The following is a 19,069-nucleotide window of genomic DNA, read 5'->3' as shown; positions in this document are numbered from 1 at the left end:
TTTATCACCAATGTAGGGACCATACCTCTATATTTCAGTGAAATAAAGTCACTGATTCTAGGTGTGCACACAGGTAGAAGTAGCCACATTTGCAGATCCTCGTCATAAGGCTAATATCTATTCTAGCTGTAAAATTCCCTGAAGGGTACAGTAAATCTGCAGAGAGCAGCAATCGGTCTCTCAGAATGACTCATGTCTTTGCGTATTGGATTACTGGGGATTTACAGGTATTATTCTTGCATTTTCAGTTACGAATGGTTTTAATTCCCCTGTCCTGTGCTCGGAGAGGTTAAACTATTTTTTTCTGAATAAAAAATTAGGAGTAAAAATATCCATACCCAATAAGGACAAGTTGTGGGATCACGTATAATGAACTCTGAAGGCTAGCCATCTATAGAGAACCATGATTTTAGAACACAGGCTGCCGGTGCTGGTGTTATTTAATAGCAAATTTAGCGGTGAACGAACACTAACCCAATGCCAGATGATGCGGTGGCTGTCTGTGTTGCCAAAGCAAATTTTCATGTTAATCTATACCATAGTAACAGGACATATCCCTACAGTTTTGGTAGAAAAATAAAAGGAGAAATTTTTAAGGGCATGTACACCAATTATGAAGTGTACAAAAGTTGTTAAATTTTGAGCCTCATTTACACAGAAATGTGTGACTTTTTGTTGGGTTGTGCCTTTAGTCAGTGGTTAAAGACTGGGTCCTTACTCGTGAAATACAGACACATTTTTGTCCTGACCCCTATCACTGGGCATACATCTGTATTACACTAGTGTGAAATAGCCAAAAGGGAGGTCGCCAGACTGAAGGGAAAAGTGCATGGTGTCCTGGGGTATGACAGGTTTCCTATAATTTACATAAGATTACAATAAAATTAAAGCAGAACTCTATGCCAGCTCGAGTGCAATGGACAGTCAAAGATGTTGTACAGTAAGGGACAGTACACACAGTAAAATCAGCGCAATTCCGCCAGCTGTCTGTATCAATAGGATGGCGAACGCGATTCCGCGGCTCTCCACTCAAAGAATTGATGTGTCAATTCTTTGAGCAGAGAGCGTCAGAAGTGCGAGCCCTCCCATAGAAACAGACGGCAGGAGGGACTACGCTGATTTTACTCTGTGTGAACAGACCCTAAGGGTGGCCTGCATATCTTAAAGGGGTTAGCCACACGACTACTTTCTTCCAGAAATAGCACCATTGAACTCCTGTTTGGGTTTGGCTTTGCAGCTCAGTTTCATTGAAGTAAAGAAGCTTAAAGGGGTTGTCCAGGGTTAAATTACATTTAACTATGCTGCAGAGGGAGATGTTAGTGGCATATACTTACCTAACTCGCTCCTCTGCTAGGTTCTGGGCTGGCCATTCTCCGCCGCTGACAGCGATTTCAAAACATCCAGTCACGTGTTGTTACTTCAGGAAATGGAAGCTCCGTATAGCCAGAATAGCGCCTATGCTGAGCTCCCATTTCTGGTGGGAACTGACTCGTCACTGGCTTGAAATTCACTGGCAGCGTTGGTGGAACAGGTATGTACTTACATCTCCCCAGCAGCATAGTTAGATGTTAATTTATCACAGACAACCCTTTAATTGCAATACCTCTCACAACCTGCAGACAGGGGTGATAGGGCTCTTTTTCCAAGAAAGTAGCCATGCTTTTTCTAATCCTGGATAACCACTTTAAGAAATGTGTTAGTGAATTAATATAAAAAGATTGTGCACATTAATCACAAGCTACGTATATTAGCCTACATTATGTGTTAATCATAAGACAGCTTTACCATATCATAGAAAAGCATGAGATTATTGTACAGACATGTGTTTTGAACATAATCCCTTTTGTGTTACTAGTTCACTAATGTAATGAATACGTATCTGGCCTTATTTCTACTGCAGGAGAAAGGCTCCTGTGTAAGCCGAAACATTGCATGGATGAGTAAAAAGCATCACTTAAAGGGAATCAGCCAGCTGTAGTTCATTTTCCAAACTGCTGACACTGCTAGATAACTGTTAGGTGAAGGATACAATACTTCCAGGATGTAGAAACATTCTTTAATATACTTAAAGCATTTTTCTGCCTTCTGTAAGCACAGATATGTTAAAGGTACCATGTGTCTGTCACTTACATACTCGCAGGGGGATGTTAATCCTACTGAAAATATGCATTCTCATAGAAATAAACAGGCAAGGGATCCGCAGCGGATTTTGCAGCGTGAAATCCACAGCAGATCTGGTACGTGTGAATCTGGCCTTAAAGTGCTGCCTAGACTTTTCCTTTTATAAACTTCTATAGCCCCTATTACACAGGGCGATCAGCAAGAGCAAGCAAGCGAGGACCTGTCAAGTCAGTGCTCGCGTGCTCCTCGGGAAAGGAGGAGCAAGAGAGCTGGGGGGGGGGCTACTCGGGTGATCGTTATATCGTCTGGGCAGCCCATTAAACATAGCGGTGGTCTGCTGCTGCCGCTCCCGTTACATGGAGCGACGTCAGCATATTGCTGTTCTTTCAACAAGGCCCTAATTGTGGTTGTTCTGTATTCTACTTCAATCTTTTTTGGGCTCTTTTGAGCCTCAATCCATTGTAAGTGCTGAGAAAATCCTTGTGCACACGACCCTCTCGGTTGCTGTACCTGTTATAATTGAATTTTAGAATCTAATAACAAATGAGAAATGGACACTGGCAACCAATTTCCAAAAGACAAGAGACATTCCTCCTTATTCATAAGATGCTTTTGGCTTCAAATCTAATGTAGGTGGTATAATGCCCGTCACAAACATTCAAAAACTTAAGATACTGGCTGGGACTATGCTTCACATCTTGTACAACTGTCCTTCCATCAGACCCTTTTGTGATGCCATTCTATACACGTTCTTCCACTGGACTCTTTACTTCTGTGTCTTTAATTCCAATTTGATTTCGAAATCATATACTGTTTATACATAAAGAATTGATTGTTAGTATAGAACATAGAATTGAAGGCCTGTTTTGTGTAAAGATGGATGCCGCAGCTATAGCTGGCCAGATGGAGGCATTCTAGAAATGTGGTTGTTCTTTTTGGCCCAGGCAGTAGTTTTATCTTGACATTTGCAGAGTTTTGTAATTTTATGTTGCTCTCTTCCAGTGCCACATTTATTAAACAGTTGGAGATGAGCCATTACGTAGCCAGCACTGACACAGACCACACCACAAGAACATTAAATTAGTGAGTCACGTACTCCTCCAGCATGAAGGGTAATGACTACTAAATGGAAGAAAGGTTCTAATTTAAGGAAGACAAGTGCAATATCTCTGAATCATGTCCCTGGTAAGGGCTACCACAAGTAAAAGTAGCCAACACTAATACTTCCACTGAAAATCAGTATCCTATTTCTAGAATATACCAGAGCCCCTAGTCCCCCATCTGATTTATAGATCCAAGCTGAACATTGGGTCTGGTATAGGTTGGGTGCAGTTTTAACATACATCTTCCATGACCTCATAGTTATTAAAGGGATTGACCAGGCAGTCTCTCGTTTGATCTGCCTCTTAGATGTAGCTATAGGCTGGACAGAAGTTGAATTGCCAAGGAAACTTTGATATCCAGCGAGTATGGATATCATACTCGTCTACACACCTGATGTCATGTCAGACAGGAAAGTATGCCTGGACAATCCCTTTATAGGTGCCTTCACACCTACCGACTCGCAGCGTTAAAGGGGTAGTGCACCCAAAAAATTTTTCTTTCAAATCAACTGCTGCCATGAAGTGCCAGAGATTTGTAATTTACTTCTATTAAAAAATCTCAAGCCTTCCAGTACTTATCATCTGCTGTATGCCCAGCAGGAAGTGGTATTATTTCCAGTCTGGAGAGCAGGAGAGGTTTTCTAGTTGGATTTGCTCCTTCTCTGGACAGTTCCTGATATGGACAGAGGAGGCAACAGAGAGCACTGTGTCAGACAGGAAAGAAAACACCACTTCCTGCTGGACACACAGCAGCTGATAAGTACTGGAAGGCTTGAGATTTTTTAATAGAAGTAAATTACAAATCTCTGGCACTTCATGGCAGCAGTTGATTTGAAAGAAAAAATGTTTTGGTGCACTACCCCTTTAATAACGCTGCTAGTCGGCTAGGTCCTGGCAGATCACTGTCAGTACATACACGCAGCGGTCTGAACGACCGCTGCGTGTATGTAAATCTGCTGGCTGCTTAACCCCTTCTGATGCCGGCCGGCCGCCTCCCGCTCAGCTCTGCATACATTACCTCCTCGCTCCACGGGGTCCCGGCGTCCTGCTCTCCCGCCTGGCCAATCAGTGGCTGCGGCAGGGCAAAACACTGATTGGCCGGGCGCGAGAGCAGGACGCCGGGACCTCGTGGGAGGCGGCCGGCATCAGAAGGGGTTAAGCAGCCGGCAGATTTACATACACGCAGCGGTCGTTTAGACCGCTGCGTGTATGTACTGACAGTGATCTGCCAGGACCTAGCCGACTAGCAGCGTTATTAACGCTGCGAGTCGGTAGGTGTGAAGGCACCCTAAAGAGGAGTAGTGTGCAGCCACATGTAAGTGTGACAGGTTCATCCTGGAGGCATTGTCAACAAAATCAAAGCACAACCTTAACCTCATAAATAAAACTTCTGAGAAGGTGTCAGGTCACATCTTTGATATCACGTGCTGGATTAATCAGGGGAGAAAAATGCTAATCAATAAATGCTTGTCGATTACAGCAAATGAAAAAATGTATAGGATGATGTGCAGACAGTTATTTTTTTCCATTCTGCTCTTATTATTGAAGCAGAACAATGAAAAACTGACATGATGGATCCGCTGCACGCCCAACACCAACAGCACCCAACAGGTTTTATAGTGCTGTGGATTTTACTGAACTAGATAGATAGTGCATGGATCTGGGTTGGACTAGACGGATAGTGCATGGATCTTGGTTGTGTTTAGAGACGAGCGAACCTCAAGCATGCTCGAGTCAGTGGCTGCTGAAGTTGGATAAAGCCCTAAGACTATGTAGAAAACATGGATATAGTCATTGGCTGTATCCATGTTTTCCAGACAACCTTAGAGCTTTATCCAACTTCAGCAGCCCCAGCTAATCAAATGCCGAACGTTCGGGTTCGGATGAACTCTAGCATGCTCGAGATTCGCTCATCTCTAGTTGTGTTGTTTGCCATCTTTGGGCCCCTTCACACTACGGAATCGGTGCAGAGTCTGCAGTCGAGGGATCCAAGCAGAATCTCTGTGCCGATTCCGTAGTGTGAACGGGCCCTTTGTAAGAATTAGATAAAGACTCCTAAATGAACCTCCAACATAGATGTGAATAGTCTTATTTAAAAAAGAGAAACCTGTGCAGTTGTATTTAGTGATATATTTAGGGATGGGGCATGTTTCTCTGATAAAAAGCTCCAAGTCTTTTTCATAGCCATAACATTCTGGCTGCAGGGGATTGCTTAGGAACTAGAGTTGAGCAAAACTACAGTAAGTTCAGGTTTCTGAACCCCCAAATGCTTGGCATTTGATCCCCTGGTTGCTGGAGAAGATAGAAAACATAAATAAAGCATATGGCTGGGGGGAATAAGGAAATACACTGCTCACAAAAAGTTAGGGATATTAGGCTTGCCGGTGACGGTGGTGGTGCTACAATGTGGGCAGGTGTGTCTAGTCAATACTGAACTGCCCTACACTTAAGTGAATAGTACAGTGACAAGCCCATACTACTTGAATAACATCATTAACTTAGTTATTGTGCCTCTGCATGGACAACAAAGCTGCCTAATTTCCCCTTCATGGATGACAATGCTCCAGGTCATTGAGGTCGCTTTATTAGGGAACGGCTGCAGGAGACTGGGGGACTTCAAATGGAGTGTCCTGCACTTTCTCCAGACCTGAATCCCATAGAAAACCCATGAGATCAGCTGGGTCACTGTGTAGAGGTTATAACTCTGTACCCCAGAACTTCCCTTCAAGAAGAACAGGATGTCATACCTCAGCAGACAATGAGGCGACTTGTGAACAGCATTAGGCATCATTGTCAAGCTGTAATTGAAGCTCATAGGCACACGACAAGTTATGGAGACACTGACATTTTAGTTTGGGTATACCCACCACTGGTGTTGGCTTTTGTTTAGGAAAAGGAAATTACAATAGCATGCGTCTACGTAAATGCCCCATGATATAATATGACTGTAGCCTGAACCTTGTACATATTGGTGACTACAGCAGCATTACAGCAGACTCTGGCAGTCCTGCACTATGTTACTGAAAGAAGACATGTAATGAAGGGAAGCAGATTGGCCCAGACTGTGGCACATCTCCCAGTAGCTTTGTTTGCCCAGTTTTACTGCTGGCATCCTGTGATAAATAGACACCTATGATTTAGCAAATGAAATATCTTGAGGGATGATGCTGAGGACTAGAAACAACCCTGCAGATGAAGTGGAATCTGTTGCTAGGGAACTGATAATCAGATTAGTGTCCTCGGCACGCTGATCATAATCTCTGGCAGAATCGTCTGCCGCACAGACGCAAAGTCATACTGACATAATGGCTTGAGTAAAGCGGTCTAATTAAATGACGGCACCGGTGCCATTCTGCCCGCTGGTACAGAGGGGGCACTCTTACTTCTAATGTCATATTGGAGGAGCAGATATACTGAGGCCTATCCAGGTAATAAAGTAGACATTTGTTAAAACTCACTTCCCTTCACTTCCTGTAAGTGCTACTGTCATTTCAGAATCAATGGAGCTGCATCACAGAGGGCCGAGGGTTTCCTCCCACTGGAGGCGGGCCAGTCCGCCTCCAGTGCTTCACCCCCAGCTGGTGCTTGGAAATAGAACATCGCCGTACACAGGAACCGGGCCGCGGTTCAAAAAAAAAAAGGACCACATCACCAGCTTCCCTATGCCGCCACTGTTCTATCCATGTGAAAAACCTAAAGCAAACATACTGCTGGTACATTTTCTTTAGGGTAGCTTCACACGTACCGGATCCGCAGCGGATTTCATGCTTCGGATCCTGGTAAAGTAAAGGTCTATGGGGTCACATACCCGCAGAGGAACTTTCATTTAACTGCGGATATGTGACCCGGCCCCTTAAACCCCCCGTCACCCGCAGCCGCCGTGCACTGATTGGCTGATGGGGACCGACGGGAGCTTTACACAGCCACGGCACCGAGCAGGTAATGTATGCTCCGGGCCAGGGGCAGCCCTAAAGCATACATCACCTGTTCCAGGCTCCTTCTTCCTTTGGAGCCTCCCTGCACACTGATTGGCTGACCACCGGGAGATGCTGGGAGGCCCCGAAGCAAGCAGAAGCAGGAGCCTGGAGCAGGTGATGTATGCTCTGGGCCAGGGCTGCGGGGGTTAAAGGGGCCGGGTTACATATATATATATATATATATAATTTCGGGTTCGGCTGAACTCGAACGCTCGGCATCGGATTACCTCTGTCCGCCCGCTCCGTGCAGCGGGCGGATACAGCGGGAGGACCGCCTGGAAAACTGGGATACAGCCTATGGCTATGGCTGTATCCCAGTTTTCCCAGGCGTTCCTCCAGCTGGATCCGCCCGCTGCACGGAGCTGGCAGACAGCGGTAATTATTGTGGATGGTTTGGGTTCGTACGAACTCGGTTCGGACCATCCCTAATATATATATATATATATGTAACCCATAGACCTTCACACTACATGGATTCGCAGAAGATTTCGCCGCAAACCCTCACCGTGAAATCCGCTGCGGTTCCCGTACGTGTGAAGGCACCTTTAAGAAAGATAAACTCAAATGTTTATGGGGAGGACGTGAGAGATAACTGACGGCCAAAAGATGTGTTGAAGGTGTGTAACCAACTTTACAGTTTTTCAGAGCCCATTACACAGATTAAAAATTGTGCAGCAAAGGCCCTTGCTTTATACCGAAAATAACAAAGATGTAGTTATGCTTACCTCTACACACTCCCTCTGTGTCCCCCACTGACCGCTGACTACACTGATTAACCAGTATCCGCAGTGACAGCACACTCAGCCAGTCACTGACCGTGGCAGGACAGCACAACGCCCAGCTATTGTCTGAGTGGGCTGTCACAAGTTTAGCGGCAGCAGTGGTCATGGGGAAGGGATGCAGAAACATGGCAGGAGGATACTGGGGGAGCATGGAAAAGTAAACATAGCTACATCTTTATTATGGTCTATACTCTGATCTGATAGAATGATTGCTTGCCAGATATGGCCTGATTCAGCAAATAATAGCTCAGTGTAATTGGACCCTTTGGCTGCAGGAAGCGGGGAAACTCTTTTAATTGCGGCACAGCAGGGAAACAATCCATTGCATGCATTCACCGTCCATAGGTCCGCAAAATCTGTGGATGTGTGAATGCAGCCTGTGTGATTTGTTGCCATTAGAGATGAGCGAACCTGAACATACAGCATTTAATTACCAGTGGCTGAAGAAGTTGGATGCAGCCCCCATAGACTGTATCTATGTATTCCAAGACTCCCTAGAGCTGCATTCAACTTGTTCGGGTTTGCTCATCTCTATTTGCGATCTATCAGACAAAAATAAGACACTTTTTTGTGTCATATTGATAAACCTGGGCCAAAATGTTGTGGGAAAAGTTTCAGGAAAACTATTAATTTATGTAAATTTCTGATCATCGTGGGCTAGTAGTCTAGTGGGCTGTGATTAACAGCTCTCCCCATATGCACACTTCTACTCAATGATTGACAACTGTGTGTGACTGTTTTCTTATACTGTACATCTGTCCCATAGTATGTCCGCATACAGGTCAGAAATGCTGCACAGTATCTCGACAGCAAAAAAAGGCAAATATTGTAAGAAATTAAAGAAAACGTGCTTGGATGATTTTATGGTCTCTGGGAGTGGTTTATGTTCTGGTCTATTTTCTGCCTAATTTTTAAAACCATTTGCACCAATTTATAGTACCATTTTTCAGGATTCAAATTTTTTCTTTTTATTAATATCCTTTACCCAGTATGAGCACAGGTTTACCAAACTCAATCCACACCGTGCTTCTATCTACAGAGGGATGTAACCCATCAGTAGTTTGTTGAAGACATTCTTTAGCTTTTTTGCTCTTGCACCAGGGATGTTTCTACCTGTTCCATATCGTCATAATTTGTGCCACCTTTATGTGCCAAAAAGTGGCACAAGTGGTTTAAAAATGTGGTGCAAGTTTTACCAGAACATAAGTCACACCCACTTATGAGTGTGACAAGATCCTTTTTTTCTTTTCTTTTTTTTTGCAATCACATTGTGTGAACCAAGTTTTAAAGGCAATAGTAGCATTACAGTAAGCCTTGATCCCTATTGTGTAAGGTCTGGGCTACACTGTAACTACTAACTCAATTTAACTATTACGTTACAGCTGTTAAAATCAAACAGTAGTAGTACCACAAAATGTTGCTGTGGTAGCCATCACTTCTCAAAAACCATCCACCTCTTGGTTTAAACAAAAAACCCATTGTCTTAAAACTGATACATTAAACAGACTTCAAAAACACTGTGTGAACCCAGCCTAAGGGTACAAACACACACAGCAGATACGCAGCAGATTTGATACTGTGTTCAGTTATTTAGATCGTATCTGCTGCGTGCAGTAAATACGCAGCGTATATGCCGTGTGTGTTTGTACCCTTAGGCTATGTTAACACACAGTATTTTTGCTCAGTATTTTGCAACCAAAAACAGGAGTGGATTGAAAACAAAGAAAGGCTATGTTCACACAATGTTGAAATTTAGTCGATGGCCGCCATTTAATGGCAAATAATTAATTTTAAAACAAAAGACCGTTATGTTCATAACACAGGCTTTCTGTGTTACTGCACTCCTGGTCTTGGTTGGAAAATACTGAGCAAAAATACTGTGTGGGAACACAGCTTTATATAGGTTATCTGTTCACTCCAGTGGAGCATAGCAGCATAAAAACACTTGAACCCTCCCTGTACATCTCTCCTTAATTTCCAATACAAATAATAATAAACCACAAACATGCATAGCAACTGCCCGGTCTAAGTACATTAGGAAACTCCTTACCATAGAGCAGTGAATTGTGTCTTTTTGGTTTTGGTGCTGTGAGCTACAGGACATGAGGTTGTGCAGGTGGACTAATGAACGGCTGAGAAGTTCACCTGTGGTTGAGCAACTCAGTTCAGTTGTCCAGTTAAAGGATTAACATTAGAAAGCAAGAAAGGGTTAATGATCCTATGTTATATAAAGCAGAGCTAGCAGGGGGCAGAGCCCTTTCAGATAACCAGGCTGTGACTGTGGTCAGTGTGGGGTTATATTAGATAGGGCTGCATCCATCATGTATCAGTTGATGAATACATTTGTCCACTGCTTTTTAACTCATTTACCTTTCCCTGTTCAAGATGTCCTATGGCCTGGGCAGAGGAGTGAGATAAAGTGGTTTGGCTGTCTGTGTGGAAGGAAAAAGGGATCGCTGTATAGTTTTGATCAGGTGGATCAGGCTGCCAGTGGACCAGATACTGTTTGTATTTCACAGGTTGGACCCAGAGCCTTTCTCTGGGGGATAAGTACTTGGTTCTGGACTGTCTGGCAATCTGTGGACTGGCCCTTCTGTTCTCCATTTTTGTTTCGGACTTTACAGAAGAACCCGGGTGTCCCAAAACCATTATTGGCCCATTCAGATGCCAAGATGCAGTCAGATACAAATGTTATGGAAAACCATTGCTCTAATGCTGAAATGAGGCTTGGCTTCTCAACTTCAGTAGACCCCACAGTTGAGTTTTCAGAAGTTAAAGAAGAATTTGAGCCTCCTCCTAAATTAGAGGATGATCCTGAAATGCCAGGGCAAGAATCAAGACAATTGTTTGTAGGTGAATTTGAGTTCAGCCCTGAAATTCTGTTAGAGCCTGGGGTCTGTTCAGGAATAGACATAGACCAGAGCTTTGAAGAAGACTTGTTAACTGTGTTTGAACCAGGAGGTGGTTCCTCAATAGCAGATGGGGAATGTCAGACTGATGAGGAACTGAATGGCCTCTTTGGATACCTAGATGACTCTGTGGCCTCCATGAATTTTTCTAGGCCTATTGAATCAAATGTGTGGCTTCCTTTAGAGCCCAGTGAGGAGATGGTTTCTGCACCTTTGGAATGGTCAGAACTTCAGCCTGGGAGAGGACCTCTTACGGTTGATCTAGGCTTTGGAACATTCTCAGGAATGGAATGCTATGGAATTGGAAATCATTTAGGTCGTATTATAATAAATACTGGGCCAGATAGCGGCGACCAGGAGAGTGGTGTCACAGAAGGAGGAAGTTGCAGTGACGAGGACTACAGCAGGCATGATAAGGCCAGGTACTACGCAGATCTTTGTATGTCTTGTATTATCTGTGTCCCAGATGTTTTAATACTGTCTAATAGTTAGTGTACACCTTTTACAGGGGCTGAAACTGTCAAACTTACAGATTTGTTACTTTACTTACATTAAAAAAAAAAAAAAAAAAAAACTGATCCAGTACTACTTAGAATACACCACTTCCTACAGGACATACAGCAGCTTATAATTACTGGAAGACAGCAATTTACAAATCTGTATAACTTGTTGTTGATTTTAAAAACATTCTTTTCCCAGAGTACCCCTTTAAAGGGTCAGCGATCAGGTGAGAAATCCCTTATCAACCAATTGCATCTTTTGTGTGGTAACTTACGGTGCGTTTACACAGAAAGATTTATCTGACAGATTTTGGAAGCCAAAGCCAGGAATGGATTTGAAAAGAGGATAGATCCCAGTCTTTCCTTTATCACTTGTTCCCTGTTTAGTCTGTTCCTAGTTTTGGCTTCAAAGATCTGTCAGATAAATCTGTCTGTGTAAACGCACCATCAGTGACTGTACCACCAGGCCCAGGCTGAAGCACTGGAGGCGGGCCGACCCATCCTTAGTGGGAGGAAATCCTAGCCCCTCTATGATAGGGTTCCATTGATTCTAATGGAGTCACGTCATGGAGGGGCTGGGGTTTCTTCCCACTGGGGGTGGGTCGGCCCGCTTCCAGTGCTTCAGCCTGGGCCTGGTGGTACAGTCACTTTAAATCATCACTGGTCAGCTGCACATTTTCCCTCATAAATGGGGTTGTGCGGCTGACAAGGCAGAGCTGCCTTGAGGCACTGGCATCCCTGCCAACTGCTCTGCCATGTGAGGAGTTTTTTTATGTATCTTTAATAAAGCAAGTGAGTTTATGGTGAGTGCCCTTCAGTTTTCTATTTACCTGTTCATATGAAGATTTACTCTGCACCTGCTTTTTTTTTTTTTTTTTTTTTAATATAGAAGTACAAAATAGGTAATCTTTATAATATATTATACAATAAATAAAATTAAATAGAATAGAGAGCTTACAGACTAGGATGACACAAGAGGCAGTAAGTACTTTATTTTGCCAATGTTCCAGTCATTGTACATAGTCTTAAAGAGGATGTACCACCAGGTACATCCTCTTTAACCTGAACCCACGGATCGAATGGCGCCGACACGGGGAAGCCGGTGCCGCGGTCCGTTGGAGGTAAGGCCGGCCCGCCTCCAGTGGGAGGGCATTCCCTCCCCTGTATGACACGGCTTTATTCATTCTAAGGGAGACGCGTAATACTGGTGGTACATCCTCTTTAGGGTAGCTACACATGTACCGACTCGCAGCGTTAATAACGCTGCGAGTCGGCTAGGTCCTGGCAGATCACTTTCACTACATACACGCAGCGGTCTGAACGACCGCTGCCTGTATGTAATTCTGCCGGCCGCTTAACCCCTTATGTTGCCGCCCGGCTCCCGCTCTGTATACATTACCTGTCCTTACTGCACGGCGTCCCGGCGTACTGCTCTCCAGCCTGGCCAATCAGTGTGTTGCCCTGCCGCAGCCACTGATTGGCCGGGCGGGAGAGCAGTACGGACCCCGTGCAGCGAGGACAGGTAATGTATACAGAGCGGGAGCCGGGCGGCAACAGAAGGGGTTAAGCGGCCGGCAGAATTACATACACGCAGCGGTCGTTCAGACCGCTCCGTGTATGTAGTGAAAGTGATCTGCCAGGACCTAGCCGGCTCGGTTTGTGTGAAGCTACCCTTAAAGTGAATGTACCATCAGGCCCAGGCTGAAGCACTGGAGGCAGGCTGACCCACCCACAGTGGGAGGAACCCCCCGCCCCTCTATGAAGCGGCTCCATTAGAATCAATAGAGCCGCACCATAGACGGGTGGGGGTTCCTCCCACTGGGGGTTGGTCAGCCTGCCTCCAGTGCTTCAGCCAGGGCTTGATGGTACATTCACTTTAAGGTGCTTATAGGTGACTGGGCGAGACCGTTAAATGCCGTTGTCTTGTTTCAGGTAGAAAGCACATGGCACCAAGAAGGATATAGAGTGGATGGAGAAGAGATAGCAGAGAGGAAGACAAGATTAGGGAATGTTATAAATGCACCTGAAGAAATGGGTCTTCAGGGCACGCTTGAAACTGTGGGTGTTAGAAAGAAGTCTGAGGTCTTTAGGTAGGGAGTTCCAGAGAACTGGTGCACTAAGGGCCCTATTCCACAGTAACGATAATCGGCCGGATCGGCCCCATTTGGCCGATTATCGTTCGGTGAAATAGAGAGAACGTTCAGCCGATGATCGTGTCATCGGCTGATCGTTCATTTAGGGCCAGACCTAAAATCATCGTTCCCCCACCGCGCATCGCTACGGTTGAATAGCGGTGCGCAGTGGGCGACCGACGATTTGACAAGCAGCAGCAGTAATACCTTACCTGTCCAGGCTTCTTCTCTGCGCTGTCTTCATCCCCGGGTCCCACGCGCTCTATCTTCAGAATGGCCGGTCAGCTGACGGAGCGCTCAGCCAATCACAGGCCAGGACCGCCGAGGCCTGTCAGCTGACCGGCCATTCAGAAGATAGAGTGCGCGGGACCCGGAGATGAATACAGCGCGGAGAAGAAGCCTGGACAGGTAATGTATGCTGCAAGGGCTGCAAAGACATTGGTAACGATGTCCTTGCAGCCCTCGCTCAACGATCATCGGGCCGTGGAATAGGCCCAGTAAACGCTAGATCGCCGCTCGTTAACATCGTTGATCGGGCCCTCCTCGGCCCGTGGAATAGGACCCTTAGTGCCGATTGCTAAGACTCAACATAATCTACTAGTAATACATTTGACCGATTTTCAGAACTTGTTTTTTTTTGGGGGGGGGGGGGGGGCTGGAAACAAGCAGGCAGCCATGCTTTTCAGTTCCACATAATAAACCTACACATTGGCAATATGGACTGAATGTAAAGGAAAGGTTAGCTGTTTTGGTTGCTAGCTGACATTTTTGTCTCAAATTAATCGGGGCCTATGTGAACACTAAACCAATTTTTTTGTTGGCACAAATGACACCATATTTCTGCCGCAAATGCAATAGTAAATCTGCTCTGAATAAGCTCTACTAATATGCAATGCACCCTAGAAGTGTAACTGTATAGAGCAGTGTTCCCAACTCCAGTCCTCAAGGCCCAACAACAGGTCATGATTTGAGTATATCCCATGCACTGACCTGTGCGGATACCTGATGCACTGGCTACAATTATATCACATGTGAAATACTAAAAATCCTCAAAAAAATGACCTGTTGGGGGAACACTGATTTACTGCGTGGTACACAGCCTCTAATTCTAGCTCTGCTTTGCTTAATATGGAAGATGAACACTGTGTATATTACAAGTTGTGGTTCTAGTCTTTTATACAATGGAAATATTGAGAGATAGGGAAGGTGGGGGCTGTATTGTCTATAAAAAGTTTCTCAATGTTTATTGCATTCATTCCTGGCACTGCGGCCAGATCACATGTAAGAGTAATTACCTGGGAGTCAACAGCTTGTGTTTTTCTACTTTTAGCAGATAGCGGTGGAAGGTACATAAAATAACCTGTATGTAAGTGATACAACTCGAGAAATACTAGATCCCTGGCTCTTCATGAGAAAGCAGTTTTTTTTTTTTTTTTAATGAGAAACACAATTTTTGCTGTTGGTCACTGTGAGAGAGACCTATTTAGCCTGGTGCCCAATTTTATGATTGTGCCAGTCTATGTAAGAATGCACCATGTGAGAAATATTCCACTAGCTAGAGAATTCTGGCTCAATTTGATCTAAAAGAAGACATAAGTGTCGTCCACCGTGTTTCTTAAGTGTTTAGATACATTTTGTGTGGCTTGAAATTCAGCAGTTTGCCACATGTATATGGAAAATCTTGGCATAAAGGGCAACCTGTAGGTGGTATAGAGGTAGCAGGCTACAAATCCACCAAATTTGTTATACAGCATGAGGCACTGGTCTTACTGTATGTTCTGTAAATGGTACGTAGAATAAGTAAATTTGCCCAACTGTGCTCAACCCTGAACATAAGTTTTTATTAGAGTTGAGTGCACCTTTAGCATGCTCTGGTGTGCACTAACCTGAGCATGGGGCATTTGATTACCAATGGTTGAATGCAGCCACCATAGGCTGTATCCATGTACTCCAGGGCTGCATCCAATTTCTTCAGCCACCAGTAATCAAATGCCACATGTTTGGGTTCACTCATCCCTGGAAAACATGGAAACAGCTGTAGGTTGTACGACTCCCTAGGCCTGCATCCAACTTCTGCAGCCACTGGTATAATCAGATGCTGTGTACTTAAAATTCTCTCATCCCTAGTGCTGAGTAAAATGGACATTACAGGAGAGATTTATCAAACATGGTGTAAAGTCACCCTGGATCAGTCGCCCCTAGCAACCAATCAGATTCCACCTTTCATTCCTCACAGACTCTTTGGAAAATGAATCTGATTGGTTGCTAGGGGCAACTGAGCCAGTTTCACCTTACACCATGTTTGATAAATCTCCCCTTACATCTTAGGCTATGTTCACACATCATTAGGTAAACACATTTGGCATACATAATGACAACATGGGCCATGAGAAAAAGGTCCTAAAAGGGCTTAAATAGTTTCCCTTAGTTGCGCTTATCTCCCCTCACTTAAAACTTTTAAGGCCTCCACACATTTTTTCATATGAAAACAAAGCTAAAAAAAAAAAAAAAAAACACAGCAATTTTTAGAATTTTTTTTTTTTTTATAATGCAGGGTTTTTTTGTCATGTGATTTGAAAACAAATCACCACAAAAACTGTACCAAACCAATGTAACACACTTATGCACATAGTGCATGCTGCATTTTTGAAAAACTGCCTCTCACCCAAAAAAAAACACCTTGAGAATAAAATGCTATAAATTAAAAACCATTGTAGGTATTTTATTTTCCCCTTATGACTTCCACATAACATCTGGCTGCAGTGATTTGTCACCATAGACACTTAGTAGTCCACAGCAACCGCCAAGCTTTTATTTCATTTCATGCTCTGTTGCATCTAGACACTTTTATGACTAATCTAGCCCAGTCGGGGGTCTCAGCATTTTTTTTAAGGGGGAGGAGCACCATATGGGAAACAATCTTTACAGAAAATCTTACTAAATCAGGAGGAGATGCACCTGAGGAGACATAAGAATTAAGAATCCTTATTTTGTGGACGTTAGCAGCAATACTTCCCTAACATCTGCAAATTATGGACACTCCCATAGATTTCTGTGGGACAAACTGCACTGGTCCGTAAAATTATGAACATGTGAATACGCCCTTACTGTTGTCCGTAATTGCTGATCAGCAATTACAGACAAAAATACAGAATGTGTGAATGTAGCCTTATTGTTAAACATTTGCTTAGGGCAGCATGAAATTCAAAACGGGTCCCTTTAAAGAGAACCTGTCACTAATGTTGAGCGGATCTGTCAGTGTTTGGGTTCGGCAATATTATCCGAACCAGAGCGTTCTGCGTTTGATTCACGGCGGCTACAGAAGTTGGATGCTGCCTTAGGGCTGTCAGGGAAACCTAAATGCAGCCTGTGGCTGTATCCATGTTTTCTATGACTACTTAGGGCTGCATCCAACTTCAGCAGCCACAGGGAATCAAATACAGAGAGTTCCGGTTTGGATAACCCAAACACTGACAGATCCACTCAACGCTACTTATCGTCACTCCTGAGCTGTCTGTTTTAGTAAACACTTGTATTTTCCTCTGAAATAACAATTCTGGAGCATTCATTCTTATAGCTATTGAAGTCTATAAGGAAAATCTGAAGCTTGCATTGACCTACTGTGCAAGAGAGTGTTTTTCCTATGAAACTGTTTTCCCCATAATCACAATATGGCTTTAATAAAACGAGAGGTAAGACAGGAAGCAGAGTTGTGCCGTCCACGTAACATTGTTTTTAGAGGATTTCACAGAAATTGAAGAACACCGTGTTACAGGAATGTGCTAGAAGAGTGTTTAGAGAACAAGACCTAATCCTTGTGGCAGACAAGTTAGAACACGGAATGTGCAGTGAATGAATGTGTAAGAACTGGTTTGTGCTAATAATGCTACGGATAATCGATAGTTTACCAATTTTTCCTCAATTTTTATATTTCAAAGTCTTATTTGTTTATTACAATAGACTTTTTATCAAACTTGTCTTCTGCAGCAAGCATCCAATAGGGAGTACCAGTGCTCAGCTAAGCACTCCTCCCTATATTTTCCTAAAAGCGCTGGTGGTCTCAGCACTAAGACCCCCATAATCAAAACCTATTACATGTTTCTTTAAAAAAAAATACAAAAAATGACTATACAGAAATGTTCAACTTCTGACATTGGCTGCTGAGTCCTGTTTCTGCTGAGTTTTTCGGAGAGCTAAGCATCCAGGGTATGGAACGCAGTGAAAATCTTTCATTCTGTCCGTACTCTGTGTGCTTGGCTTTCTGAGGTAAGCTGAGCAGATATAAAGGGACACAGTGCTAAGGCAGTGGCTTCTGTCCTTTCACTCTAGTGATCAGTGGGGGGTCTCAGGCCCCAGACCCTATCATTTTTTATTACCTCATGGATGAGTGATGAATGTTAATAGCTAGAAACACACCTTTATATAATGCAGGCTGCTATAAATAGTGGCTGTTTTGTGCCAGTAGTGGTGGGGAATTAGAAATCCTTTCCAGGTTTGTAGGGTAGTTTGAGTACTGAGGTAGTAGTCACACCTTGGTTCTTGTGCAGGCCACAAGTCTTATAAGATCTAAATACATAATAGAAGTGTTCTATATGACTAGTATCTGTAATTTATAATCTGTCTAACTTATAGAATTTCCTCTTAACACTTTTTTTCATGCTGTCTTGCAGTGGAGCTGCCACAAGTGGGGGAGAGAATGATGGGGATGAGCTGGACCAGGACTGGAAGCCCCCAGATGCAGAACTTATCCAGAAACTTGTTGTACAGATAGAATACTACCTCTCTGATGAGAACTTGGAGAAAGATGCCTTTCTATTGAAACACGTGAGAAGAAACAAGATGGGATTTGTCAGTGTTAAACTACTTACCTCTTTCAAAAAGGTATATTGAGATCTGAGATGGTGCTGATTAGAGATGAGCGAACCTCGAGCACATTCGGGTTTGTCTGAACCTTACTTTCGGCATTTGATTACCCGTCGCTGAAGTTGGATGCAGCCTAAGGCTGCTTGGAAAACATGGATACAATCATGTTGTATTTGCAGGGCTCCCTAGGGTTGCATCCAACTTCAGCCAACTGTAACTTTAAGCAAATGCCAAGAGTTTGGGTTTGGATGAACCCTGAATGTGCTTGAGGTTAGCTCATCTATAGTCCTCATCGCCTGCGCTATGGTCTTATGTCTGACTCCTGCAGGTTCACGTGACAAATGGACACAATAGAATCTCACACATCCACTTTATGGGCCCTATTACATGGGACGATTATTGTGCAAAAAATCGTTATCGTTCGAATTTAAATGATAATTGTTCTCTGTAATTGCAGGCAACGATCGAAAAATCGTGTGTCATTGGTCGTTGATTAAGCTGTGAACCTAAAATTATCATTAATCGTTCACTGTAATTCCACATTCGTTCGCTAAAGTTCTGCATTTGTTCGCTAATCGTTCAGTGTAATTGCACATTGTTCATTGTTTCGCCGGGATCAGAAGGAGTAAACGATCATACTAACGATTGTAATAACGATCGTAACTAACGACCATCGTTCATT

General features: G+C 43.8%; 1 protein-coding gene across 1 annotated transcript in view; it reads left to right on the top strand.

Moving 5' to 3' along the window:
- Nucleotides 1-19,069, top strand: part of LARP6 (La ribonucleoprotein 6, translational regulator) — a 35,554-nt gene that overhangs the window by 13,939 nt on the left and 2,546 nt on the right. The window contains exon 2 of the mRNA XM_069956554.1: nt 18,195-18,405. Within this exon, the coding sequence (XP_069812655.1) occupies nt 18,195-18,405 (211 nt within the window). The remainder of the gene's footprint in view (nt 1-18,194; nt 18,406-19,069) is intronic.

Source organism: Dendropsophus ebraccatus, chromosome 1, assembly GCF_027789765.1.
Source record: "Dendropsophus ebraccatus isolate aDenEbr1 chromosome 1, aDenEbr1.pat, whole genome shotgun sequence".
NCBI lineage: Eukaryota > Metazoa > Chordata > Amphibia > Anura > Hylidae > Dendropsophus > Dendropsophus ebraccatus.
Note: the sequence above shows the minus strand (reverse complement) of the source record. Positions and strands in the feature narration are given on the sequence as shown.